Source organism: the organism of the source record quoted next, unplaced genomic scaffold, assembly GCF_019419815.1.
Source record: "Pyrus x bretschneideri cultivar Hongxiangsu unplaced genomic scaffold, Pyrus_bretschneideri_v1 Contig39, whole genome shotgun sequence".
In the NCBI taxonomy this organism is placed as follows: domain Eukaryota; kingdom Viridiplantae; phylum Streptophyta; class Magnoliopsida; order Rosales; family Rosaceae; genus Pyrus; species Pyrus x bretschneideri.
In genome coordinates this window covers 1,347,373-1,375,066 of record NW_025999712.1, presented here as the reverse complement: position 1 = coordinate 1,375,066, position 27,694 = coordinate 1,347,373, and the positions used below count along the sequence as shown (strand labels likewise).

Below are 27,694 nucleotides of genomic sequence, written 5' to 3'. Positions count from 1 at the left end.
CCAATTGAACTGCAATGTGACCAAATTTCAGTAGAGTTTCAAGTTGGAACTTTACGTACTTGTAAAGAACCTCTACTAACACAGCAGGACGATAATACGACGTGACGACAATGCCGCAGTTCAAGAATCCAAAAGGAAACTAAATCACATTAGTATTCATATAAACAGACACAATATATGTCCTAAAAAGTATAAACAGCAAGAACATCTTCTGTAACCCTTTTGTTCGAAACCGGGAGGCATATGTTGAATCGCCACTGCCACCATCAACCATCCATTGAATCCAATCCTTAACCATAACAGCACTCACCGTCGCCGCATCATCATTGCCACAGCAGTTTGGTCTCGCCTCAATGCCGCCAGCATCACCCAGTTGTAGGATTCATGCCAACGGTGGCAGGCACCTAGTTGTGCCAAAATACGGTGGCACCTACGCCAACAAAAAGGTAATCGAGGTGGGAAAGAGAGCCATATTCGGCTTATGCATGCTTACTTATCGAGTAAATTGTAGATATGGTCCTTTAACTTTAACTCAATTGGAGCAATGGTCCCTCAACTAAAAATCTATTACCATTGATTCCTCAACTTTAATTCAACTGGAGAAATAGTTCATTAATTTTAACCCAATTGTAGTAATGATCCTTCCAAAGTAACTCGTTTTGACAAAATTTTTGACGTAGTTGACGAAAATGATCATAATTACACACTTTGACGAGTTGAGAGACCCTAATTGTATAAATGGTCATTCTAACATAACTTATTTTGTACACATTTTTATAAGTTGAGGGACCAATGATAATGCTTTTTTAATTAAGGAACCATTGCTCCAATTTGATTAAAATTGAATAATCATTGCTACAATTTACTCCTTACTTATCTAAACCTTTGCCGTATCCACTACGCTTCTTCCGAGCCGACAATGGTATCAAGAAAATATGGCAAAGACCATGAAGGCTTGCATCATCACTTATTTATTAATATAGCAAAGATCTTGAATACCATTTTTTTTTAATACAACAATTAGGTTACGCCAATTAAAAAAGCAATTAAAATATGTTATATATGAAGCATTACATAAGCCTTTCTGAATCAAGCATTGAGCAATGTATTGGTCCATTAGCTTTAGCCTTTTCGGCCACCTCCGCCGCCGGACTTGACCCTTGAGGAGGCGAAGGCGGAGGGATCATGCCCACGATTTGCAGTTGGGTCGTCGTAGTCGTTTGTCGTCACCCTCAAAGACCTACCCTCCATCTCCATTGCCATTACCACCTCATCATCTATAGTACGGTAACCAAGCACACCAACAAAGAAAAGAAGAAAATCAGCCTCCAGCAATTAATGTTTACTACATTACACCGATAAATCTACACCTTCTTGACGAATACAAGGATTATACAGGAAACATATCCGTAACACAACTTTTTGTAAATAATTTTTTACGCACTTCTTTGTAGGATTCATTTTGTAATGTATTTTAATGATCTAAACTGTCTATTTTAGATCTTTTCTCAAATATCATGTCTACCAAAAACCATCCAAATCTGAAACAATATGACCTTTGGAATAAGCGTAAGTTTTTTTGTAGAACCAAAACCATTTAGTAGGAAAAGTATTTTTCCATCGATAAAATGAATAACATTACACTTTTGGGTATTTATACAAAAGCTGTCACAGCTAACAGAAAAGAAAACTTCCAAACTAACTAATAAGATTCCTTAACCTCTAAGTATTATCTCTTGTAGGTGTAATTACACTTTTATCCTTAATATCCCCCCTTAAACAAAACTATGGAACTCTCAGTTGAAGTTTGTCTCTCAGAAGCAAGAACCTGGGCTTGGATAGAGACTTGATACAAATATCTTGATCATGTGGACAAACAAAATGCACAGATACTTGGTTTGCCATAACCTTTTCACGAATGTAATGATAATCGATTTCAGCATGCTTGGTCCGAGCATGGAAAATAGGATTCTTTGCTAAGGATATGGCAAAGACATTATCACACCATAACTGTAGAGCAAGGCAGAGGATAAGCAATATCAGCAAGCAATTTGCATAGCCAAGTGATTTCAGCAGCTTCATTTGCAAGAGACCGATATTCAGCTTCTGTTGATGATCTGGCAACAGTGGGTTGCTTTTTAGCACTCTAACTAATTAGTGAGTTGCCAAAAAATATACAGTAACCACTAGTGGATCTTTTATCCAAATAATATGCTACCTAATCGGCGTATGAAAATGCTTGAATAGATGGAGCTTTGGAACACTTGGCGAACCATAAACCATGATCAAGGGAACCCTTGAGATATTTGAGGATGTGTTTAAATGCTTGCATATGTGAAACTCTAAGACTGTGCATGAACTGACAAACCAAATTGACTGCAAAACTAAGATTATGTCATGTCCAGGTTAAATATTGAAGAGCTCCAACTAAAGATCGGTATTCAGAAGCATTTTCAAGAAGATGAGATGAGTGATCAAGCTTGGTTGTACTTAGAGGAGTGCTACAAGGTTTAGCCCCTTTCATTTTTTCTTTTGTCAAGAGATCCAAAATGTACTTTGTTTGAGATATGAAGAAACCTGATGATGATCTTTTGACTTCAATGCCAAGAAGGTATTGAAGAGCACTAAGATCCTTAATGGGGAAAAGAGCACTGAGTTGTGTTATAACTTCTTGACAGGCTGCAGGGGATGAAGCAATTACCAATATGTCATCCACATAGACTAGGATGAATACCAAAGTGGGATATCTCTTCACAAATGGAGAATGATTACTTTGAGAACCTGAGAACCCAAGAGAATGCAAAGCATTATGAAGCTTGTCATACCAAGCACGAGGAGCCTGTTTTAAACCATAGAGTGATCCGTGAAGTTGACAAACATGAGTTAGTTTTGATGGATCTTCAAAGCCAGGTGGCTGTTGCATAAACACTGATTCAGTAAGTAAGTGTATCATGTAGGAAGGCATTACTGATATCTAATTGATTTATGAACTAATCATATTGTGCTGCAAGAGTTAGAATAAGTCTAATGGTCATAGGTTTGGCCACTGGACTAAAGGTTTCAGTATAGTCAAGGCTTTCTTATTGGTGAAACCCTTTAGCAACCAAACGGGCTTTATACCTGTCAATAGAGCCGTCTAGTTTCCTTTTGATCCGAAAAACCGACTTACATCCCATAAGATTGTGAGAAGAGGATGAAGGTACAAAAGACCAAGTACCAGTTTTAGAAGAGCATTAAACTTCTTTTGCATTGTTGTGTGCCAATGAGAGTGTTTAGAAGCTTGTAAGTAGGTTGTAGGTACATAATCAACTACAAAATGAGGATGAATAGGGTGCTTAGTTGCAGTTAAGGCTGTGTGTTTGAAAATTCCAGACTTGGATCTTGTCTGCATTGGGTGGATGTTGATATGAGAGGTAGACTGTGAAAAAGTAAGATGTAATGGAATTGCAGAAGCTGATAAGGTTGCAAGATTTGAGGGATTTGATGTGGGTACAGAATTGGATATGGATAGAGGGCTTGATGAGGTTGCAAGATTTGATGGAGCTGATGTGGTTACTGAATCTGATGTAGATACGGTATGATGAGGAAAAATAGTAAAATTGAGGGATGATAGAATGAGAGATTGGTATAATGGGGAGGTAACAGGATTTGATGGTGAAGGGTGCAAGGTATAAAATGGAAAAGTCAACTCATTGAAGATCACATGCCTTGCTTTTAAGATCCAGTTTTGAAGATGTGTACGACTTTAACCAAGGGGAACAACTGTAATCAAAGACCTTGAGTGACTTATAGTCTGGTACTTTCTTGAAAAGAGACTGCTAAAGAGAAGATTTGGAAATAGTTGGTAATCTGTTGATAAGATAAACTAATGTAGCAAAAGCCTTAACCCAATAATAATGAGGCACCTTAGATGCTATCAAAAGAGTCCGAGCAGTCTCAACTATATGCATGTGCTTACGTTTTGTACACCCATTTTGCTTTGAGGTGTGAGGACAAGTAAGCTGATGTTGACTTCCATAGGTAGCTAAGAATTTAGAGAAGGCAATACTAACAAATTCTCCACTAGAATCAGACCTTAGTGCAGTAATTTTTGTACTCAGAGAATTTAACAAGTAATTTCCATTGCATAAAAGTAGAGAGTACATCAGATTTACACTTTAAGGGATAAAACCAACAATATCGTGTATAGTCATCTATGAAAATGACATAATACCTAAAACCATGGTGAGAAACTGTAGGTGATGATCCCCAGACATCCGTATGGATAAGTTCTAAAAGCTTACTTGTAGTACAAGTAGTACTAGAAAAATGAAGTTTAAAACATTTCCCTAGTGGACAATCTGAGCAAAAAGTCTTATTTGAACCATCAAAAATAGAAATACATGATTGAGATGCCAACTTATTTATGATCTTAACAGAATGGTGGTTCAATCTTTGATGCTAGAGATGCCTTGGAGCTTTGACAGATACAGTGAATGCTTGATGAGAAGTAGCAGGAGATGATGCTGAGTGAAAAGGATAGAATCCATGTTGAACTGGACCTTTAAAAAACAGCATCCCCGAAGAAAGATCATCCAGAGTGGAGAATAGGCAAACCTTTGCCATCTCCGATATACACTTGCTCAGGGCCATTGTATGCTTCTGGATTCTGAAGATTTGCATAAGAATTTGTCATATGCGAGCTTGCACCGAAGTCTACAATCCAGGTAGGTGTAGAATTGAAAGTGTTGGCAACCATAATAGAATGAGAAGATTTTCCATTGTAATTTTGATCTATACGATGAGGACAATCACAAGCTTCATGATCTAGTTGACGACAAATCTGACAAGAGATTTTTTGTTGGAAGAGAAATTGTTGTGAGCTCCGCAATTGAATTTTTGAGTGGTGTTTCAAGAATAGCTATTCATGTCATTGTTGAATCTATAGTTTTCACGAGTCTGATAATTGCCACAATTGGTATTCTGATAATTGCATTCCACATTGCGACCTTGATTCTTGAAATTAGGAACATGCTGAGCAACAAAAGCTTGAGGATTAGGGTTTGCAGGCAAAGAAAGAATACCAACAGAAGAATTATACACCTGAAAAGATGCAGCTGAAATGATTTTCTTCCGATTATTGAGTTGAATCTAATTCATCAATAGTCGTGGATCTAATACGAAACTGAATAGCATCCACAAAAGAGTCAAATTTGGAAGGCAATCCATGAAGAGTGACTGAGATTAGTTCTAAATCTTCAACTGGAACACCAGCACTTGCAAGTGCATCTACGATTTCTTTAATTTGCTGGAGATATTGAGCAACAGTTGATTCACCTTTAACAAGACTGCGATGACGAGATCGAAGCTCATGAATGTGAGATTGAGATGTAGTTACAAGTTGCGATTCCAATTTCACCCAAAGTTCTCGAGCAGAAGTCACGCTAATCGTGTAAAGAATTAGAGATTCAGAAAGAGTTGAATTAATCCAGATAAGAATGTTTTGATCATTCTCAAACCAAGTGACATACGCTGGATTGAGAGTTGCAGTCTGATTCCCTAACAAATCAAGAAGAAATTTGGGCGGCGCCGCCATAGTTTCATCAATGAGACTAGTAAGATTGTAACGACGGAAGATCGAAGCAAACAAAGCACTCCATGTCAGGTAATTTGTAGTTGTGAGCTTGATTGGAACCATGGATCCAATATTTTGGATCGTAATGGAAGAAGACATTGCAGAATTAGGGTTGTGATTACATTAGGAAACGGATAAACAGGAGAATCCAATTCTGAAGAAGGAGATGCAGAGGTCACCATAGCTATAGGTGGAAGAAGAAATCACGATCAAGATCAAGAAATCGATCGATTGATTGGAGAAGATGAAGAAGATTAGGCGGTGCAGAGAGAAACAGGAAAATTGAATCGAAGAGGTGTCGTGAGATTATAGGCGGTTGATACCAGATTAGAAAAAGTATCTTTCCATTGATAAAATGAATAACATTACACTTTGGATATTTATACAAAAGCTATCATAGCTAACAGAAAAGAAAACCTCCAAAACTAACCAAGATTCCTTAACCTCTAAGTATTATCTCTTGTAGCTAGGTGTAATTACATTTTTATCCTTAATTACCATTTACTTCACTACTAATGAATGTTTTAATGGTTTTGAATTTGTCTAATTTTTTGCAAAAATAATCAATAAATGATATTTCAAAAAATAAACAATTCAAATCGTTAAAATACATTATAGAATGGGCCCACAAAGTCTCAATTGGTGTGTGAATACTAGTGTCCATAAGCACAACTAGCAAATATACAAATCATTCGTATATAAAAGAGACAAAACATAATATATATATATATATATATATATATATATATATATATATATATTATGGATGCATGAGATGAGAGTATGAATGCCAAACCCATCTGGTGTTGCACACACTTCCACACCCCCCAACCCAATTGATTCCAAAACGCAGGCAACGGATACCAGACGGTGCTGATCAATGAATAATTAATTCCTAGATTTATATTCTTAATAATATTAATTAGTATATATTAAGGTTCATTGTATATATCGTAACGAGACAAAATATACACAGTATTATAAAATTAATTTCCAACATAATAATTTTCCAATTTCAAACTAAGCAACTCTATCGATTTCTGTAGTTTTTACTTTTTACAGAACTCATTGTGTTCCAAGAACAAGATTGGAAAAGGAGAGCAATTCAATGCCTTTGGAGATGATTGTTTCTATGCATCAGTTGAAGGACCGTAAGAGAAAGACTTGCCTGCAACGCGTTTCACATCCCTTGCTCTTCACGTGATCAATGGAGAACGATGCACAGAGAGAGAGGGTATGAAAATCGACTCGTTGGAGGCAAGTTTTACGCGAACAAGTGGTTGAAGAAGATATAGGTAGAGAGAGAAACATATATCCATACCTGAGAATAGAACGGTGTTCTGAGCAGAAGAAATTACAGCGAAGGCAAGCAAGAGACATACGCACAGCCGAGTACCTCCAAATCCCATCTCTCTGGTTGACTCTGATAATCATACACCAGAAGGATGAATGAACCAATATTGCAGTATTTATAGGTTGAATAATGCCAAACCGATATAGAGCTCGTTTGGATGTGCTTTTAAAATGATTAAAAGCATTTTTAGATAAAATGTTTTTTGGTTCCAAAAGCACTTAAAAGTGCTTTCTGCAAGAAGCACTAGTTGAGTCTTCCAGAAAGCATTGTAAGTGTTTTTTTAGAATTTACTTACATTTTTACTAATAATTGGTTCTAAAAATATTTTTACCAAAAACGCTTTAGTAATTTTAAAAGTACATCTAAACGAGCTCATATTTCTTGGTGTAACCGTAACACCACCACATAACGTTACTTAACTTGTAGCAACGTGTGTTTGTTTTATATTAATATATTTTAAAAGTTGTAAGGAGGGTAAAATGATGGACATAAGTGAGCCACGCCCAGAATTCAAAACTCCTCAAAATAACAAAATATATATCTTTATAATATCGTTTATTATATAACACGTAAAATAATATACATACATACATACATACATACATACATACATATATATAACATATGCTTTCAATACCAGTAGGATCATTGTCCAATCCTCTAATCACATCTGTTCATCGTACATCATGCGATCAGAAATCATTATGAATTTTTTTATTTAAAACTAAATATAAATAGTACCTGACAAAAACTAATCACACGATGTACGATAAATAAATGTAATTGAAGGATCTCCAGAATTCTCACAAAAGAGAATTCAGCAAGGATCCTCTCTCCTTTCAATACACACAAAAACTTTGCATGCTAATAATACTACCATATTAAAAGTTGAGTGCATCTGAAGATGCTGACTTTTAAAAGTTAACGGTGTTGATGTCGATCTCCTCCCTTAATTACCAGATAAGGTAGCCAAGCCATTGCCAGACAGAAGCAGGCCGCGGCTTCCTTTTCTCGTTCAAAAGTTGTAATCATGTGTATTATTTTTTTGCCATTAGCTGTTTCACACACTCTACTCTAGTCTGCATGTACAACGTTTGGTGATAGTATAATACTACCGACACAAATATAATTACTGATATCGTTTCAACTTAATAAGTTTGATTCAAATTTAATGAACTAATCTAAGTAAAATATTTTTTCAAAACAATCTCGATGCAACTACAAGTAAACGTACATTTATATTAATGAAATAAATACTTACATTTTCCTCTTATCTTGCTCTATTTGCATTTCTCACTCATTTGTTGCCATGCGAACTCCATTGTTGTTTAAAGAATTAGATTTTCAACACATTAGATATTGAGTTATAACTTTTAAGTAATACTGGAGTTTATGTGGCAACGGTTGAGTGGAAAAGACAAGTAGGGAAATATAAAAGAAGAAGATAGCTAGCATCCATCTTACTAAAGAACTTGAGCATGGCAAAATAGCCTCCCATTTGGCTCTCCCTCTCTTTCACAAACACGAGAAAAATTATCTTACTACCATTGTATTATAAGTTTTTATCACAAATGGTCTCTGAAATTGACCATCACCATCAAGATGGTCATTGAAATTGAAAATCAATTAATGTAGTCTATGAAAATAGGTGTCGCAAATCAATGTGGTAATTCTGTCACAATTCTGTTAAGTGTTGTTGTGGCACATAAATGGACCCTATAAGTCATTTCTTCTTACAAATGGTCCTTGAAATTGACCCGAGACATTAAAATGATCATTGAAATTGACGCACAACATCAAAATGGTCCCTAAAATTAAAAATTCATCAATATAGTCTAGCAAGTGTCTCAAATCTATGTAGTCATTCCGTCACAATTTTGTGAAAAATTATATATGTGCTGATGCGACAGATAAATGGGTCATACAAGTCTAATTAAATTTATAAAAAAAAATTACAAATAGGCTTAATAATTTAATAGTTAAAAAAAAAGTTGTCAACAAAAAAACCCAATCCTGCAATCACCTCCGATCCTAATTCACATTTCTCTATCTCCTTCGCTCTGTATTCTATATAAAAAAAAATCTCAATATACCCATATTTACACACTTTGACACATTTCACTGGATTGAACCTGGATCGAGATCACATTTGGTGACGGCTTCGCCGATTGGCAACAACTTCTAGGACATCACTGTTAACATTTAGGCGATCAACATCCTCTGTCACATCCGGGCCCGGGGCGGATCACTTCTCGGGCCCGCTCCACCACCGTAACACGATATTGTCCGCTTTGGGCTTACCATTCCCTCACGGTTTTGTTTTTGGGAACTCACGAGCAACTTCCCAGTGGGTCACCCATCATGGGATTGCTCTAGCCCCCTTCTCGCTTAACTTCGAAGTTCCTATGGAACCCGAAGCCAGTGAGCTCCCAAATGGCCTCGTGCTAGGTAGAGATGAGAATATACATATAAGGATCACTCCCCTGGGCGATGTGGGATGTCACAATCCACCCCCCTTAGGGGCCCGACGTCCTCGTCGGCACACCACGGCCAGGGTTAGGCTCGGATACCAAATTATCACATCCCGGCCCCGGGCGGATCACTTCCCGGGCCCGCTTCACCACCGTAGCACGATATTGTCCGCTTTGGGCTTACCATTCCCTCACAGTTTTGTTTTTGGGAACTCACGAGCAACTTCCCAGTGGATCGCCCATCATGGGATTGCTCCCAAAAGGCCTCGTGCTAGGTAAGGATGGGAATATACATATAAGGATCACTCCCCTGGGCGACGTGGGATGTCACATCCTCACATTCTTAATATTGGAGAGCTTGTTTGGTGCTTCCCTAGTGGTCAGGTGATGCAAAGAATATGGAGGTCTGCCTTGAGATAATGAGGTTATACCCAAGGTGCGTCTATTGTTGGTTGAAAACTATTTCTTCGCCCCCTCTTAGGCCTTGGTTAAGTCTTGTGCATTTGAGAATTTATGGAAGGGATCTCTATTTGAAGTAGGCCCTACTATAAGAAAAAAAATTTCATTGTGCAAAAATGCATTTAGACAACTATTTTAATTAATTATTAAATACACATCAGCATATAACAAAAAAAATTACAAAATTGTGGCAGAAGGATCATATTGATTTGCAACATCTATTTTCAAGGACTACATTGATCGATTTTCAATCTCAGGGACCATCTTGATAGTGTGGGTCAATTTCAGAGACCATGTTGATGGTGTGGGTTAATTTTACGAACCATTTGTGATAAAAATTAGTAAATCTAATGGAGCCCATTTATGTGTCACATCAGCACTTAACGGAACTTTTAACAAAATTGTGACGAAATGACCATTTTGATTTGCGACACCTATTTTCAAGGACTACATTCATTGATTTTCAATTTCAAAGACCATGTTGATGGTAAGGGTCAATTTCAAGACCATTTGTGGTAAAAACCCTTGTATTATTCTAGTGGCATTGCAGATGGTATAGATAATTGCCATGTATTAAAATACTATATTATCAATAGTTGTTATGTGATGTCCTCAGTTGAAAGAGAGATTCTCTCTCTAAACTCACAAATTCTTCCTACTTTTTAATTAATTCGACCATACAGTAACAATGGGACAATGTCTTATTGAGCCTACAAGATTCATTCGTTCTTTTTTTCTCTGACAAATGGTCAGAACTTCATCTCGGCTCTACGCCTAGCCACATGAGGCCCCTCCATTCACTTTGGATATAATAGATTGTTGTGGGAGTAGGATTCTCTTCCCTTCAAATCCCCTCCCCTTCCCTCATTTCATTTTCCTTTGTCGGTAAGTCAACACAAAAAGTTAACGTGACTTAATAATGACCATTTATGAGAGGATGGGTAGGAAATTTAGAGGGGAAATAATCTTAATCCATTGTTGTGGTACTATTCTGCTCATATGTGCTTTAATTCTCTTTTTTAGGTTTTGACCTTCAAGTACCATTAACGAAAACAGAGAGCAGATACAAAACTAGATTGATGTACAACCTGTAGCCATGTATAGATTGATAGAGAAACTCATTACACGAAGGAGTCTAAATATGCTTGTAATAATCTCCAAATACAAATCGTTACAACATCTAAGTACATCTTAGTGATGCTTAATTACGATCATCGTTTCTTAAAGCCATATTTCTTGCGTTCGTAAAAGAGGTCGGTTTTCGCACTACCTAAATTCACAATCTTTGGACATCCATCCCTATCCTTCTCCTGCTGCGTACACTCTTTGCAATAGTAGGCATCGGAAATTCCAACCCCGCCGCAGATTACACACCGGCCTTGGAAAGATCCGTAGTTGCATTCATCACAAACCCTCACAAGCGTGCAAGGACGGACGTAGGAGTCGCAGACCACACACTTGCCATCACACTTCTCGCAAAGCCGTCCAATGGCGATCCCTGGTTGTTTCCGGCACATAATCAGATCAGGGTGATGTTTGGCCATACCTCACTTTGTAATGATCTGCAGACATCAGACCAACGTTGAATGGGGTTAGTATTTGGACTTGGAATTGATAAAAATAAAGAACATGAACACTAATATATTCTTGTCGTGCAGTCTAATCTAACCGATCATGTTAGCGTATATACGATATATGTTGTGAACTTAACTGAACCGCGATCAAACATATTGTGTTGTAGACTGTCAATAGTTCGTTGGGACAATGCCGAAAGATAGAATAAAAACCATTGCCCAAGCACATAACCATAAATACCGCGAGCTCTATGCAAACAGAACATATTAAATAATACATGAGCATCAATCAAACTTCCACCTAAAGAAACAAATACATGAATTGTAACAAACCAAAACATGATAATTAATAATTCCTGTCACGCAGTCTAATCTAACATAATCAGATCGTGTTGTTAGACTGTCAATTCTTCCATTAATATATCATGACATGAATAAGTTCAATGATCTACCAAGTTGCATTGTCAGACTCACTAACTCATTCGACCAACACCAACATGGTCTAATATAACACAATATAAATATGAAAGACAATCTACCAACCATGTTTCGTTGTCAGTCTGTCAAAAGTTTTTCCCATCAACACCGACTAACCTAACACTCATGACCACGAATACAGGTATTAACGAGAGCGCATTAAACAAACATGAACCATCTATCATCAACTATCAAGCTTCATAACTGATGACAAAAATCAACAAAAAAAAAAAAAAAAAAAAAAAAAAAAAAAAAAAAAAAAAAACTAAAAGAAAGTAGTACACGGACAACGAACAGAAAATTCACCTAAAAATTTCTAAAATCTAATAAGAAACTATGAAGGAAAAACAAAAACCAAAATCAATTGTTTTCCTTGTTATAGGAACCTAATCAAATCAAATAAATTAACCTCACAAAACGAAGATAATGAGCATATATCATACAAGTGTTTGTCACAGGAGGCTAACCTGCGCCGCAGAAGGCAAGTTCAGGTATCCTCTAACTTCTCCGAGATGCAAACTCGCGCCGGGAGTAAAGAACTCGAGCAAAACTAAAGCCGGACGCCGTTCTGCTCTACCTCTGTATAAGGGAAAAGAGAAGCGGTTGATGTTTCAAGAACAATCCAGGCTTTCAAGTCGGTAGACTCGGTACTAAAAGGGGCCCACTATGAATGGTTGTCAAAGGAAAACGATCCTCGCCAGATTTAGTAGTTCGCTACAGGGGCCTATAACATTTTAGGTAACGACAAAAAATAATTATGTTTATGTACTATGATGTAAAATTGATTTTATTAATTTTTTTTCTTCTTTAACAATTAATTATTTAATCCATTAACGGTATAATATTTAAAAATATTGTAAGAAATTTACGGAGTTTCGCGTTTATAATCAAAACCATTCATATTATGAATCATTATGTAAAAATCATTTCTGGAAAGAAAAAAAAAAAAGATAAGATACAGTTAACTTGAAGGAGTCAAATAGAATTCAAACTACTTATTCTATATTACGACATTTAATATAACGATATATTTACATTAAAAAGTAAAAAAATAAATTACTATCGAATTTGCTATTCAAATATATATAAAATATGACAGTAAATTCAACAATCGGGCAAGCAAAGTAAATACCTTGTGTGAATTTTTCTATCCCCAAAGACCTTATAATTTGTTAATCTATACTACTTTTTTATTTTTGACAAACAATGGCGTTAGTTGATTAAATTGTTAGTTGTTAAGAGGAGTGGAGATTGGTGTGATAAATCTGCAACATGGTGCATAAACATGATTACTCTCTATAAAGTTCCATATTCTATATATATCATCTATTAATGAAACTTAACGTTAACCAAAAACCAATAATAATACTATTATAACCTTCCATGCATAATTGAAAGAGAATATTAGGAAAAAAATCATGAGCATTAAAGAAATTTCGCAAGAAAAAAAAAATGTGAGTTTTTTTTTTCTTTTCTCATTCACATGTCATCAAGGCATACGAAGTTCCTAATTCGTAAAAGAATAACGTTAAGCAGACCAAATAATGTGACACCAATCAAATTTGTAATTTAATCTAAGTTGGAATTTTATTAATTATTTTAATAAAAATATATATAGTGTAGGCGCATCACATTATTTAGTGCATGAATTTGGTGTATTAGTACCACCCTTTATTGCTTCCCCTTCTCTCTCTTACCAAAAACACCAAAACCTCTCTCACAAACCACACCCAATCAGCCGCCGCCCCTTGCGCCTGTTTAGTATCGGCGGTAGTACCACTGCCCCTCCTTTTATTCACCCTCCTCTCTTCTCCTCCTATCCCTCCTTCCTAAAAAGCCACCACCTTCCCCTGGTCTGCCCTTAATCATCGTCTCTGGTGACAATTTTATGCGTCGGTAGCATGCATCCTCAGCATTTATCGCAGCTTCTTCGGCATTTATCGTTATTTATTTTTTACTGCTTGTATGTTATTTAGTTTTCCACACTTCCACTCCTCAGACCGTGCCCTTTCAAATCTAAACTTCCATCTCCCCCCACCCTTTCCTTCTACCTCATTTCCTCATGTAATCCATCCCACCCCATCCTTTGCTCCAATCTACAAGCTCCGAACTGAAAATGGATTCCTCCCTCTCTTCCCCTTCCCCAACCGGCATGCCAAAATTCCATCGAGACCAAGTGTTCTTTCATGCATTAGTGTAATTGATGGCTAGACTTGTATGACTAAATTCTGACAATCATAATTTAACCGTTCAAACTCAGATGCATCCAATAGTTTCAACATCTTGGTTAAACATTGAGTAGTAAAAATAGCACATGAGCACAGGCAGAACCATGACTGATTTAGGACTTAGGAGCCACCTTTCCAATCCATCATTTTGTCAATCTCTTTTTTCATAGATTTTGTCTAGGGTCAGATAATGGACCCTAGGACACCTGTCGGCACCAAAATATATAGAAACAACATCCTGGTCCCACTTCCAGAGTAAACAAATGGCCCTTCGTCTCACTATAAAACGGTTACTGTCCCATTCTCTTGGCTGCTCATTTGCTATAAGAATCAGCCTCCTGCCCAACAACAAGACGATAACCTCCATTGTTCTGAGAAAAAAATGGCTTCTGAATCCTACCCTCCTCTGTTCCGTTCACACATAGATTCAACCCAGGCCGCTGATTCGGATGACCAAGTCAACCCAGTTCATGATTTGGAGGATCCGATTCCTCTGGTGGATCTCCAGAGCCTGAAACTTGGGGAGGCATGTGAGTATTGGGGCATTTTTCGTTTGGTCAACCATGGAGTTCCTCCAACCCTTTTGACCCAACTTGAAGAGCATGCCAAAGCGGTTTTTTCCCTGCCGTTTGAATCCAAACAGAGCCTTATCACCAGCCCTCTGTCCTACTTCTGGGGTACCCCTGCCCTTACTCCATCTGGGGCAGCCTTATCAACAAAGGGTACTAGTACCCTCCAGAATATCAATTGGGTTGAAGGACTGAATGTCCCTCTAGCTCAACTCAGTCAATTCCAAACTGACAATCCCACAGTTGCTTCTTTCAGGTACATTTCTTTTCATTCATTGGGCTGTAAAGCATGGTTTGGAAATTTTGACCCCATTCGATTTTGTTTCTAATGTATATACATTGCATTGGTTGGGTGATTGTTTGGTGTAGTAGAAGGTGTAAAGTTGGTGTAAAATGATTATTTACATGTAAAGGTACTACGATATTTTGAAGAAAAATAAGAAAATTGTCTAGATAAAAAAAGATGAGCACTTAGTTTTACCTTTAAGAAAAATGGTCTCGTCTTTTCTTCTTCTAATTGATTTCTCTAATTTTCATTTAAAATATTGTGTTGCCGCTACAATTAAGTAGTCACTTCTCTAGATTATAATGTCACACATATACTAAAGCATATGATAAATTTTTCAAAAAAATATTTCTTTCATCTCACGAGTCTTGTGCTAGTTCTATGAAATCATATAATTAAGAAATTTATTTTAACTGAGAATTACAGTTCGACACACAAACGATAATATTTCTTTACGTTTATACATGGACTTGTTTAACAAAGGGTATAATTTCTCTGTGTCTCAAAAGCCTTGTGCTGGAAGAATATGGGAAACACCTAGCCAGGCTAGCCACAACTATATTTGAAGCTATGGTAAAAAGCCTTGGATTGGATCCAATAGAATCCAAATCCCACTTATCCAATCCCACTGGCCTTGTACGTCTATATCGCTACCCACCACATTGCTCCAACTCTGCATCTGCATCTGCATGGGGCATGGACGTCCACACTGACAGCTCTGTGCTCTCGATACTAAACCAAGATGATGTCGGTGGACTCGAAGTTCTCAAAGACACCGAGTGGTTCAATGTAAACCCAACTCCCAGCACACTAATTGTCAACCTCGGGGACATGATGCAGGTCATATGATTAAGCATAAGTAACTACTTAGGTTTTGCTAAGCTCCGTTGGTTGTGCACGCGTGAGCGATTTATGATCATAAATGAGACGTAAGCTTCATTTTTGGTCAAAATCGCACATGCGCGAAGACGATTGACTGTAGTATGGCTCTTGTTTGTTTGATGAATATTTGTTGACGGAATTTGTGCTTCGGTTTTAGGCGATAAGCGACGACAAATACAAGAGTGTGAAGCACAGAGTGAAGGTGAACAGAAGCAAAGAGAGAATTTCAATCTGCTACTTTGTGTTTCCTGGAGAAGGCAGTGTGATTCGGAGCTCAAACTACAAGCCCTTTACATATGGTGACTTTCAGAAGGAAGTGCAGAAAGATTTAAAGAGTGTTGGGTATAAGGTTGGGCTCGAGAGATTCAGAGCTTAGTGAGGAGGGTTTGTTAATTGATCATGTTAAATGGGCCATAACTGTATGTTTGTAAGCTATGCAGAGAAAAATGTGGGTTCCAAGGAAATCACATTTTTTGTTTAATCTTTTATTTTATTTTTTTCTTTTGTGTTCATTTACTTTGGGCATTTGGGCTTTGTGTTAATGGTCTAATTAACTTAAAGCATCTCCAATAATGAAGTTTAACTTTCTGCTAAAATGGCTGATGAACAGTGTGTAAAAATTAAAATAATTATTCAGTTTAACTTATCATCTCCAATAACATTTTTTTTTATCAATATTTTGTTATTTAAGATAATTTAACTTTTTAATACTTTATTAATTAATAATTCAAATAAATAATTAACCCCAACGATTCTATTGCTTTCTAGAACCACTTTTCTTTGTTTTTTTTTTTTTCCCGTTAAGTTCACTTTCTTTTTTAAAAATGAGTTTTAACGAAAAGTCCACGGTACTGTACTTTAACGAAAAACCACATTTTAACACTAAAAAGTCAATCCTAATACTATTCACTTTATCCTTTATTTTGTCTTTATCATTAAAACTCAAAATTTTCAAGTCCTTTTCATTAGTTTTCCTTTTTTATAACTCAAAGTTTTCAAGCCATTTTCATTAGTTTCATTTTTTGGAAGTTTTAACGAAAAGTTCGCGAGTCCTTTTCATTAGTTTCCTTTTTTGGAAGTTTTAACGAAAAGCTCGCGATACTGTTCATTTTAACGAAAAACCACATTTTTACACTAAAAAGTTAATCCTGATACTATTCACTTTATCCTTTATTTTGTCTTTATTGTTAAAACTCAAAGTTTTCAAATCATTTTCATTAGTTTTCCTTCTTTTTTTTTTTTTTTTTTTTTTTTTTTTTTGTGTTTGTTTCAAGTTCTCTTTCCTTTTCCCTTCTCCCTTTTCTTTGTTTTTTTCCGTTAAGTTCTCTCTTTCCTCATGCTAAATCTAGTGAGAGACTGATCGTCTTGGAAATGAGATTTTGTGATTTTTTTTCGTTAAAACAGCCAAACAACCTTGTTTAGCAAGGCTGTTGGAGATGCTTTTGATGTTTATTATTTAAGATTTTGGTAAAAGTATGATTTTAGTCCATGTAGTTTGGATAAAGTTTCACTTTAGATCATTTAGATCATGCAGTTTGAAGTGTCGCGATTTAAAGTTAATTTGGACACGCTATGAACTTACTTTCAACTCTGCAATTGGCCGTTGTTTACTTTATATGTAATTGTTGGATTTGTTTATTCAATTAAATAAATCACAATATTTAATTAACTCAAATTAGGGTGTTTGATTAAGTAAATATCTCTTAATTTTTTTGTAGTAATTAGAGAAAATCAAAATGAAATATTCTTGTGAATTTTCGGGGCATATCCCTTTTTTTGGTCCCTCTTCAACCATAATATTAAAATGGTTTTCTCTCTCTTTGTTGACAATATAGGGTAACACATCGATCCGAAAACAACTGAGAACATATGTATATAGGCAATCTAACCGACTGGATTAGATACAACTGAATCCTCATCATGATTACTTTTTCACTTTTCACTCGTAGTTCAAGCAAAAGATCATAGGAACGAAACAGTAATCCGAAATTTGTTAATTCTGAGGTATGTCTTATAATGAGTGTTTTTTTTTTTTTTTTTTGTTCTCTTGTGTATTTTTCCAACATTAATTATACTTGATGCATGCCACTCTACTTTCCTTCGTCACTCAATGTTACCACGTTTATGGGCGATCAAATTTTTTTGCGTCTTGTTGATTAAATTTAGTAATGAATTTTCTCATAAGTCCCCTCATTTTGTTGTGTATACATCTCAAAAAATATACATTCGCAAACAAAACAAAATTGAAGATGATAAAATTTTACATATTGTTTAATTGGTCATTGTTCAACAGTGACTTGAAAATTTTCAACAATAAATTCTGGCACTGACACTACCAGATTGTGAGTTATGTGCAATGGGTCTAAAATATAAATGTTCCTATGCTTACAGTGTATTTGCAACCAATTTGTGGCTTAATCCAAATATATTGAGAAAAATTTGGTAGCTTTCCTTAAAACCTTTACTAAAATTATTTAATCTAAATTTCCCAACAGAATTTTTTCATCATAAGATAAATTAAGCATTTCATGCGCTATAGAATGAGGGAACATAGCTTCATCATGCAATTCCTATATTTGCCTTGATGCATGTTTCGCATTTGTTGTACACTCACAAAATTTATTTATTGTGCAACTCTTAGTCCTGTCATATGCATGATCTCCACCGCATGTTCAACATGGAAACATCATGAAACATAAGCGAGTTTGACTACACATCAAAGTTCAATCTTCGTATGACTATAATTGAAATATAAATGCTAAGCGGATTTTCTTAAAATGCGATTTTTTTATGAACTCTTTGGCACCAACAGTTTAACATCAATTCTCATGTCAACATATAAAATCTTGTGTCAAAAGCGTGAAGTGTTACAGAGTCTATGAAAAGTCCCACCTCTGAGGAGAAAATTTTCATTGTAACCGGAACACAAATGGTACATTATGTGTTTTTATATAAGTGATGAGAAATTTTATTTTTTAAGTTATTAATTTTTTAACACACATATCACATCATTTGTATAATGACACGTGATGTACCACTCCGTGTTCCGATCACACTAAAAAATCTATCACTTTTGAAAAAGTATCCTTAGCATTTCTCTATTTGAGAATGGTTAGACTTTGTTTTTTATGTTCACGAAATGAGTTCAAATCTTTTGAACTTATTTTGTATATGGCATCTTTGTAGTCCATTTAATTTTTTGACACATGTTTCAGAATGTAACACCATTTGACTTTGTCAAATGTCTTGAATGTTATATTAAAAATAAAAACAAAAGGTAAACAAAATAAGAAGTCATGACCCAATCCTGAAAACCACCACCGGTCGACAACACCTATGTTGCACAAACAGGGATGCGGCGACACACGACATGGCGATACGGGGACCCAACAAATTTCAAAATATAAGAACACAGATACAGTTAGGATACGACGATTAAAATATAATAAATATTACATATATTAAAAACAATACTTCGAATTCATAATATATCAAATTATTACTCATTTCTCTAAATAAATTAAGCAACAAACTAGGTTCAGGTCGGGGACTCGTTTAGGTTTTGTATTCAATATTTCTAAAATGGCCCCAAATATTTTTTCAATTTACAAAAAGGTCCATGCCTATCTTGATCGTGTCTAAGTCGTGTCCGAAAGGTGTCGATATGTTGAACACTCCGACACTTCAAGTTTTAGAATGTGCGTGCAACCTAGGGTCACAACACCCCCTTTCTCCCTCCATCCAATTCCTTCAAATTGAACTTGTAGGGCGATTTTCCTCTACTAAAGTACATGGACCGAAACGACTCTTATTTTCCTCTACTAAAGTGCATTGACCGGGAGAATCACGCGGGAGATGTGATGGATGGGATCAATTCGTCGGGGGTGGCGGAGGCCCAGGTGGCGGCTGTCGTCAGAGTCGATGCAGCGCCGCAAGACCTAGCGCATACAACCTAACATCCAAACTAGTTTATGGGTTTTGAATTTTTTTTTTTTTGGGAGGGAGAATAATAAATTGGAGAGTACCGAGTACCTCGGCTACTCCTTTTTTATTTTATTATTTTCCCATTTTATTTAGAGATTTTTTTGTTAAGTTAGTCGATAAGTGTCAAGATTATAAGTAAGCTACAGAAGTTACATACGTAAATAGGCGTAGAAGATTTTGGTTAGTTGGTGGACAAGTGTTAAGATGTGAACTTAACACAAGTATAATAAGTTATTTTCAGCTGTATGAGTCAAACATGATACCCATTGATTATAAGAGAAGAAATATATTATTAAACTGCAACGCGCTCAAATCTCCTGCACTCACTTTGTGAGTGACCTTTATCTTAATTAACATGTATTAAATTTATGATAACAAAAATAAAGAATATTTATATCCCAACCGTCCCAAATTGATTTTTATTTATGTGAAAACATTAACTTGCGATTCTCGACCGCAGTAGACTTTGATTTTCATTAAAACATTCTCAGTCAATGCCTCTCCTTTTTTGTTTCCTTTTCCCCTGACCCCCTAATCCGTGCAAGTCAATCCGACGGCCACAGACTCATGGCGAGAATCCCTAACCCATAACTCCCACACCAACGGTCCAAAACTGACGGGCCAACGCCACACCCTTCCGCCGTGCTCCTCACCGCACCTGATCATCCATCTTTTCCGAAATTGATCTGCTAGAGAAGGACCGGTACGAAAGAGATGGAACGACGAAACAAATGGAATGCCGCCACGTCAGAAATTCGTACATACGGAGATGACGTGGAGGAAAATTAAAGCGGGAACAGAGAAATTTATAGTGGTTGCAGTGGCAGAGCATCAGAGTCTCAGTCTCTAGTTCTGAGTCTGTTACTTGGTGCCAAAGCAATACGAGGAGAGAGAGAGAGAGAGAGAGAGAGAGTGATAAGCCCAATAGAGCGAGAGAGAAGGGAGACTCCAATTTCCAGCGAAAATTTTATTTCCAATTTTCCCAAATTTCGAAAACCCAAAAAGCATTCTCTCTCTCTCACTCACTCTCTCAACCATCAGCTCTCTCTCTGGCTCTTCAATGGCGGTCATGGAGCTCGAAGAGCCCAAAAAACGAAAACGCAGGACTCACAATCGACGAAAGCTTCTCGTTGGTGCCCAAGTTGAGGTAATGCCACCATCTTCCAGCCTTTTTGTTTCTGGGTTTTTCAGAAATTCGAGTTTTTGGGCTGTGATTCTCGTCTATTTTGGGGATTTTTTATTTTCTGATTTTTTTTATGGGTCAATTCGAATTTTTTGATAGTTTATGAAGTCAATTAAGCTGATTGTTGAATGTTTTGGACTCGAAGAGGCATGCATGGTGGCCGATTGCACTGGTTTTCTGTAAAATGGGTTTTTTTCTTTATTTGAGTTATTTTTGTTTTTGTGGGGAAGAAGACTGGTAGATGATGTGGTCCAATCTGGGAACCAATGCATTTTCTTAAACGGCTGAGATTGAAAGACTGATTTGGCCTGGTAGAGCATCCAAGTAAAAATTTGGGTGTGTTTTTTGTTTTTTTTTTTTCTATATTTGGTTTTAATTTTAATTTTTTGCTGGTCTTTTTTGGGAAATTTTGTTTTGCCTTTCTATTGATTTGTTTTTTTTTCCTGCTTTTTTATAATTAATTTCTGGGTTCAATGTCAAAGCCTTTTTCTTTTTTTGTATTAGCTTTTGGATTCATGTCAAATTCTCCAAACTGATTGTGGCTACCTTGCCTTTAATGTTACTCTCATTATTATTGAGCATCTATGGCTTCTTTCGGTTTGTTTCGCCATTTATGCAATGTTTGATCTTGATTTCTCAGTAAGGTAATGGAGGTTGACCTCATTCTGTAGTTTGCTTTAATGTTTTCTATTGGGGGTATTCAGTGTAGATGTGGGAAATTGTTCATTAGTAATTTCAGGTTTTGTTTTTTAAAGTAAAAATATCAACTTTTGCAGGTGAGGAGTGTAGAAGCTGGGTTTCAGGGGTCATGGCACCCTGGGATTGTCATTGCATGCAATAAGCAAGGTCATCGTCAAGTTCAATACAAACATCTTCTATGTGACGATGAGTCTGGTAATCTGGTTGATGTTGTGTCTGTTTCACCCATTTTGGATGGCATTGGTTCATTCACTGGGAACGGGAGTAACTATCGCGGGTGTATAAGGCCAACGCCACCTCACATTCAGCCAGGGGAATGGGACCTTCCCTATGGACTCTGTGTGGATGTGTTTCATGAGGACGGTTGGTGGGAAGGTGTCATCTTCGATCATGAAGATGGTTCGGAGGAGAGAAGGATCTTCTTCCCGGATTTGGGTGATGAATTAAATGCTCGGATTGACACTATCCGAATTACTCATGACTGGGATGAGGTTACTGAGAATTGGAAGCGACGCGGTACTTGGGTGTTGCTTGAGTTGCTTGAGAAATATGATAACGAGAGGTACATTGCTGTTTCTGTGAAGCAAATTTGGTATGATGTTCGAGAAAAAAAGGGATTTGAGAATGTCAAGGAGTGGACTTCTCCAATGAGACATCTGTGGGAAGAGTTGGTGTTGGAGGTCATTGATGATAACATAAACATCACAGTTGATGAACTATTAGGTGTTTTAGACAAGTCAGGATGCTTGTCACTAGAAACCCAGGTAGAATTGGAGTCAGCTCATTTTTCCTCTGATGCTAATATGAATCCTAAAGAAAATATGGTTGACTCTTCAGCTATTGTACCTGTCCACAACCCACTGTATAGAGATCTGTTAGTTGGTCATGAAGATACTTTCAAGAATGTAATTAACTGTGTACTGAACTGCAATGCTGAGTTTATTGATGAACAAGATGTAGATGGGGGTTTGTCTATTAATCCAGACTCTGCCTCTGCGCAGCAGGTTCACAAGAAATCTTATATGGCTAAATTGATCTCTGCGGCAGGGGATGACATACCAGATATGAATAGTTTGGAGTGCTCAAATATATTTTTCCAAAATAAAGGAGTGTCTGTTCTACCTCAGGTTTTGTCAGCATTTCCTTCTAATCTTGATGGGAATTCTTGTGTCAATTCTGGTATCAGAAATGGTGGAATTCGTAGTTTTAATTCCAGAAGAAAAAGTACCCTTAATTGGCTACCTTTCGACCCTCAAGCTATATATTGCCCTGACTCTGTTGATGAATATTTGAATAAGCGTTCTAATTTCAAAGTGACAGCTGTTAGGCAGTATCTTCAATATTTGGGGTGGAAAATGGAATTTGCAATTGATAAGGGCAACTACAGATACCGGTACTTGTGTCCTGACAGAGGAGAATACGAGTACTCTCTTTTTCAAGTGTGTAAGAAGTTGAAGAAACCCAAGAGAGATACACTTTCAATCTCTGAAGATGCAACCCAGGGTTTGCATTGTTCAGAAGAACAGACTCTTCTCATTGAACAACCACAAGAGAGTCATCATCCTAGTTATTGTCCTCAGATGTCAGGGTCTTCTTACCACAAAGAATTTATTTACAAACCTGAATATTGCCACGAAGCAGTTGTGGAATATTATAACCATGCAATGGCCAAGGGAACGAAGAAGAAAGTACGAAAAATGGTATCAAAAGCAAAGAAGCACCTCTCAGCTGTTGGGTGGGTGTTCTTGTACGCAAGTAGAAATTCAAAGAACTTGTGCTACAAATCACCCAAAGGAGTGGTGCATTTTACACTTTATAGTGCATGCAAAAGCTGTATGGATGGAGATTTTGTAGAGAGACCTGCTGAATGCATGTATGTCATTGAGGAAGACGAGGGCCAGTCCACTAGAAACAGAATATGCTCTACAGCAAGTAATTTGGTTAATCATGAAGGCTTGGTACCATCGAAAACTGTGTCCAAAAATTGGTCTAGAGATACTGTTAGCATGTCACAGGCAAGTAATCTTGTGGAGATTGGTAATGTGAAAGTTCATGGTAGTAGAAAATGCCCAAAAAAGAGAAAATACGGACCAACAGAGTTAATAGGTGATGAAAAACTAAGATGTCTAAAGGATCAATGTGCCAACCCTCCAAAGTTCAAAAGGAGAAGGGGATCTGGAGCTTTGGATGGGTTAAGGGATGGATTGGGTGGTAGTCAGCCAACTCGTGTGCTCAGGTCAAGCAAACGGGTGCAGGAAGAAACCTCCTCACACAAGAATCCTCGCAATGTCTTATCTTGGTTGATAGACAATAACATGGTTTCTTCAAGGGAAAAAGTAAATTATCGGAGCACAAAGGATAGTCATCCAATGAAACAAGGGAAGATAACTCGTGAGGGGATCAGGTGCAGCTGTTGCACAGAGGTGTATACTCTTAGTTCCTTTGGGCATCACGCTGGCAGTAGTAACCACAGACCTTATGCCAATATTTTCTTGGAAGATGGTAGGTCTCTCTTAGATTGCCAGGTGCAAATTATGCATGAAAGAAGGGAGAGGAACTTCCGAAAACAACCACGTGATAGGATGAAGGGCAATTGGTGCCGAGGTGAGAATGATTACATTTGCACTGTGTGTCACTTTGGTGGTGACCTAATTTTATGTGATCAATGTCCATCATCATTTCACAAAAAATGCCTTGGCTTGAAGGTAGATTGCTTTCCTCGAGTATTTCTAGTACTTTGTGTATTGTTTCGTTTCCTCTTTTTTATCCTTTTGACAAAAATGATTGAGATTCTTGACTTCTTTTCTTGGTCTTAAATGTTTTTGCTTCTGCAGGCTGTTCCAGACGGTGACTGGTTCTGTTCATCTTGCCGTTGTGGAATTTGTGGCCAAAAGAACTTTAAAGAAGAGAAAGAGTCTATTGTGGATGATAATTATGTTCTCACCTGTGGTCAATGCGAGCATAAATGTAGGATGACTGTTGTCTGTTTCATCTGTTATAGAAAATGCATGCCTGTGAACTTCGTGTACATCGTCACATCTTCAAAAAGTTTGTAATTTTAGCGTTCCCCTATTTGTTGTAGATCACAAAGGGTGCCTGAGAAAAAGAGGCGCAGAAGAAAACAAAAGTGATCCAGAAGGAAACTGGTATTGCAGCAAAAACTGTAAAAAGGTATCCCAACATGCCATCAATTTTTTTCAGTCCTCTTTTTGAACTTAGTTGCTTGTTTCCTAGCCTGATTTGCGAAAAATTCAGAAGTATCGCTTTTATCCTTTCTAAATTCAATCAAAATTATTCTAAATAAGCTCAGTCTCACGTTTTTTTGTGTCAGATGTTTTAGGTGAATTATGGATCTTATTTACTCTAACATTCCATCCACGAGCTACTTGCTCTCTCCATGTGATGTTGATTTGACTGTTTCAAATTTTCAGATATCTTTCAACCTAGATGAGCGTTTAGGAAAACAAATTCCAGTGGGTGATGACAATCTATCTTGGTCACTGTTGAAGTTCAACAAGTGTGATACCCATGCTACCGATGAACATGATACTGATGATGCCTTGACGGAGTGTTATAGCAAGCTCAATGTTGCTCTTGATGTGATGCATGAGTGTTTTGTGCCTGTTAAGGAACCTCTTACCAGGAGAGATCTTGTAGAAGATGTCATCTTCAGTAGAGGGTGGGAAATTCTTACTGTCAACGTCACAATTTCTTTTGCTTTCGTGACTTGCTAACATACTGCTAATATTTGAGCTTAGCACATGAGGCATATGTTCACTTTCTAAGGCCAGTTTCTGGAATATTCCAGGTCAGATCTTAATCGCCTGAACTTCCGAGGGTTCTATACTGTGCTTTTGGAGAGAAATGATGAATTAATCACTGCGGCTACTGTAAGGTGAGCTTTAATTAGCTGCTAGTTGAAAATTTTTGAGCTTTGTGGGACAGGTAATTTGTTTCTAAACTGGTAGTTTCTTGATCAAAGGATTTTCGGAGACAAAGTGGCAGAAGTACCTCTTGTTGCTACCAGATTTCAATATCGTCGGCTTGGAATGTGTCGTATATTAATGGATGAGCTTGAAAAGGTAATGTGTTGAATGTTCCTGCGGGTTTCATTTTTGTTGTGTTCCTTCTTGGAAAGTCATTTTCTTAATTTCTCATTATTGCCTCTAAATTCTTTATTCTGTCAGATGCTTCTGGAATTAGGTGTGGAGAGATTGGTTTTGCCCGCCGTACCAAGCGTGCTAAACACATGGACGACATCATTTGGGTTCTCAAAGATGACACCTTCCGAGAGGCTAAAGTTTCTGGATTATACTTTCCTTGATTTTCAGGGTACCATTATGTGTCAGAAACTGTTAAACAAGAATGCTCCAGCTGAAGCAAGGCCATTAAAAAGTATCTTTTATGATCAAATTTTTTTCTTCTTTTTTTTTTTTCCCGAACAAAATGAAATCCATAATTACCAGACTAATTAACTAGCGTCCACATTCTTTTATGGTGTTTCGCAGGAACCGTGCTTGATCTTTACGGTGATATCTGTGGAAGTCGTGATAATACTGACGTTGATATGTCCATTACCGTCTCTGAAGTGTATCAAGCGGAACCAATTGAGGATGGCAGAATTGCGTGCCAAGGAGTAGAGTATGTCTCACCTTCCTACTTTATACTTCGAATATTGAAAAGAAAAATAGAACACGCACGGCATTAATGTTCTATTGTTCTTCAATACTAAAAATCATGACCTAGTATCAGATTCTGGTTGAAGCTGTTTGGATCCATCATACGATCAGTAAATAATATTGGCCAATAACAGAAAGTAAATTGGAAAATCACACTATAGCACGCCAACCGTTAATTTTAGTTTACTTGATCTTCAAGTTACTTGAATAAAAGAGTAAACTATTGACTCTCCTATTTTTCACCAGAAACGCTGCAGGTAAACAAAGTAGACCATGCGCGGGTGAGAGCAATCCAGTATTTTCCTCCTTCGAGGATGCTGACTGCAACAAAGTATCTCGTAAGTACTACAAGCAGTACAAGCGGAGGAGGATATCAACAAAAGGAATCCAAGTTATGCTAAATCACCTCACGCTACATGATCAAAGTAAATGTGGTCAGCTGTGCAGTGTCTAGTATTTAACCGGCCGTAGTTGCATAGAGATGGTACGAGCCCTGAATTTTTGTTTCTGGACGTACAAGGGGAGAGCTTCGGTGTCGGTGTTCATATGTTGGCAGTCCAGTCAACTGACAACTTAGAAGTTAGAAGGGGAAGGTATAACTTGGATAGATACAGGGCTCTTTTTGTCTACTGAACGTTGGATTAGAGATGTATTTATCATCTGTATGTATGCAGCTTGATCATGTTTATAGAATAAGTTCAAGGCTTGCCAAACTAATTTATGTCTGAAGTTCACTCACGTCTCAAGTCATGTACAAAATGAAAGTCTGGAGATAAACTTACGATTGTATTATTGGCACGGGACGTCATGATGGCCGTGAGCTCATGCTATAAAAGTTGCTCTCTCTAGCCCCGCCCCAATAAAACTCAATAAATTGGCTCTAAATCCCAAAATGACTAATTTTAGAAGCAAGTATAAGATCAATGCTCGACAGATCAGCGGAGGATGTATAAGGCTACTAAAGGAAGAAAAACTTTGACAGGGTCATCCGGTCACATCATTCATACTAAATTTTATACAAAAAATTAGCTCCTATGTAGTTTGATTTCACTTGACTCGCACTGATTTGAAAGCTACTCTAATAAGACACCCTAATCGAAAATAACGAATCTGAATCACTGTTACACTCTTACAAATTTTTCTATGAACCACGAACAAGAACGCCACAACTAGGAGAATTTGGTTGTATTGTATGCCTATAATGGCGAAGGCGAGAATTGTCTTTGTCTTTTTTT

At 37.0% G+C, this 27,694-nt stretch overlaps 4 protein-coding genes across 5 annotated transcripts; 2 read left to right on the top strand and 2 right to left on the bottom strand.

Moving 5' to 3' along the window:
• Positions 1-925: 925 nt before the first annotated feature.
• On the bottom strand, positions 926-7,023 carry LOC103931222 (protein PSY3). Its single transcript, XM_009340647.3, has 2 exons — positions 6,936-7,023; positions 926-1,277 (listed from the first exon to the last, which is right to left on the bottom strand). Exons 1-2 carry the CDS (start codon positions 7,021-7,023, stop codon positions 1,123-1,125), a joined length of 243 nt encoding a protein of 80 aa, XP_009338922.2. The 3' UTR covers positions 926-1,122.
• A 3,951-nt stretch (positions 7,024-10,974) lies between these two features.
• On the bottom strand, positions 10,975-12,629 carry LOC103931223 (PHD finger-like domain-containing protein 5A). Of its 2 annotated transcripts, none has more exons than XM_009340650.3 (2): positions 12,393-12,629; positions 10,975-11,460 (listed from the first exon to the last, which is right to left on the bottom strand). In XM_009340650.3, exon 2 carries the CDS (start codon positions 11,440-11,442, stop codon positions 11,110-11,112), a length of 333 nt encoding a protein of 110 aa, XP_009338925.1. In that variant the 5' UTR covers positions 11,443-11,460; positions 12,393-12,629; the 3' UTR covers positions 10,975-11,109. The 2 variants fall into 2 exon arrangements, with proteins under 2 accessions (XP_009338925.1, XP_009338923.1); XM_009340648.3 differs by having other exon boundaries at positions 12,417-12,622.
• Positions 12,630-14,163: 1,534 nt separating this feature from the next.
• LOC103931224 (gibberellin 2-beta-dioxygenase 6) lies at positions 14,164-16,491 on the top strand. The gene is made up of 3 exons (XM_009340651.3): positions 14,164-15,002; positions 15,542-15,872; positions 16,072-16,491. Exons 1-3 carry the CDS (start codon positions 14,560-14,562, stop codon positions 16,288-16,290), a joined length of 993 nt encoding a protein of 330 aa, XP_009338926.2. The 5' UTR covers positions 14,164-14,559; the 3' UTR covers positions 16,291-16,491.
• Positions 16,492-20,776: 4,285 nt separating this feature from the next.
• Positions 20,777-27,188, top strand: LOC103931225. Its single transcript, XM_009340652.3, has 10 exons — positions 20,777-21,045; positions 21,858-24,485; positions 24,615-24,747; positions 24,863-24,951; positions 25,212-25,459; positions 25,589-25,675; positions 25,763-25,862; positions 25,968-26,175; positions 26,289-26,421; positions 26,706-27,188. The coding sequence occupies exons 1-10, from the start codon at positions 20,959-20,961 to the stop codon at positions 26,911-26,913; spliced, it is 3,921 nt and encodes a 1,306-aa protein (XP_009338927.2). The 5' UTR covers positions 20,777-20,958; the 3' UTR covers positions 26,914-27,188.
• Positions 27,189-27,694: the final 506 nt, after the last annotated feature.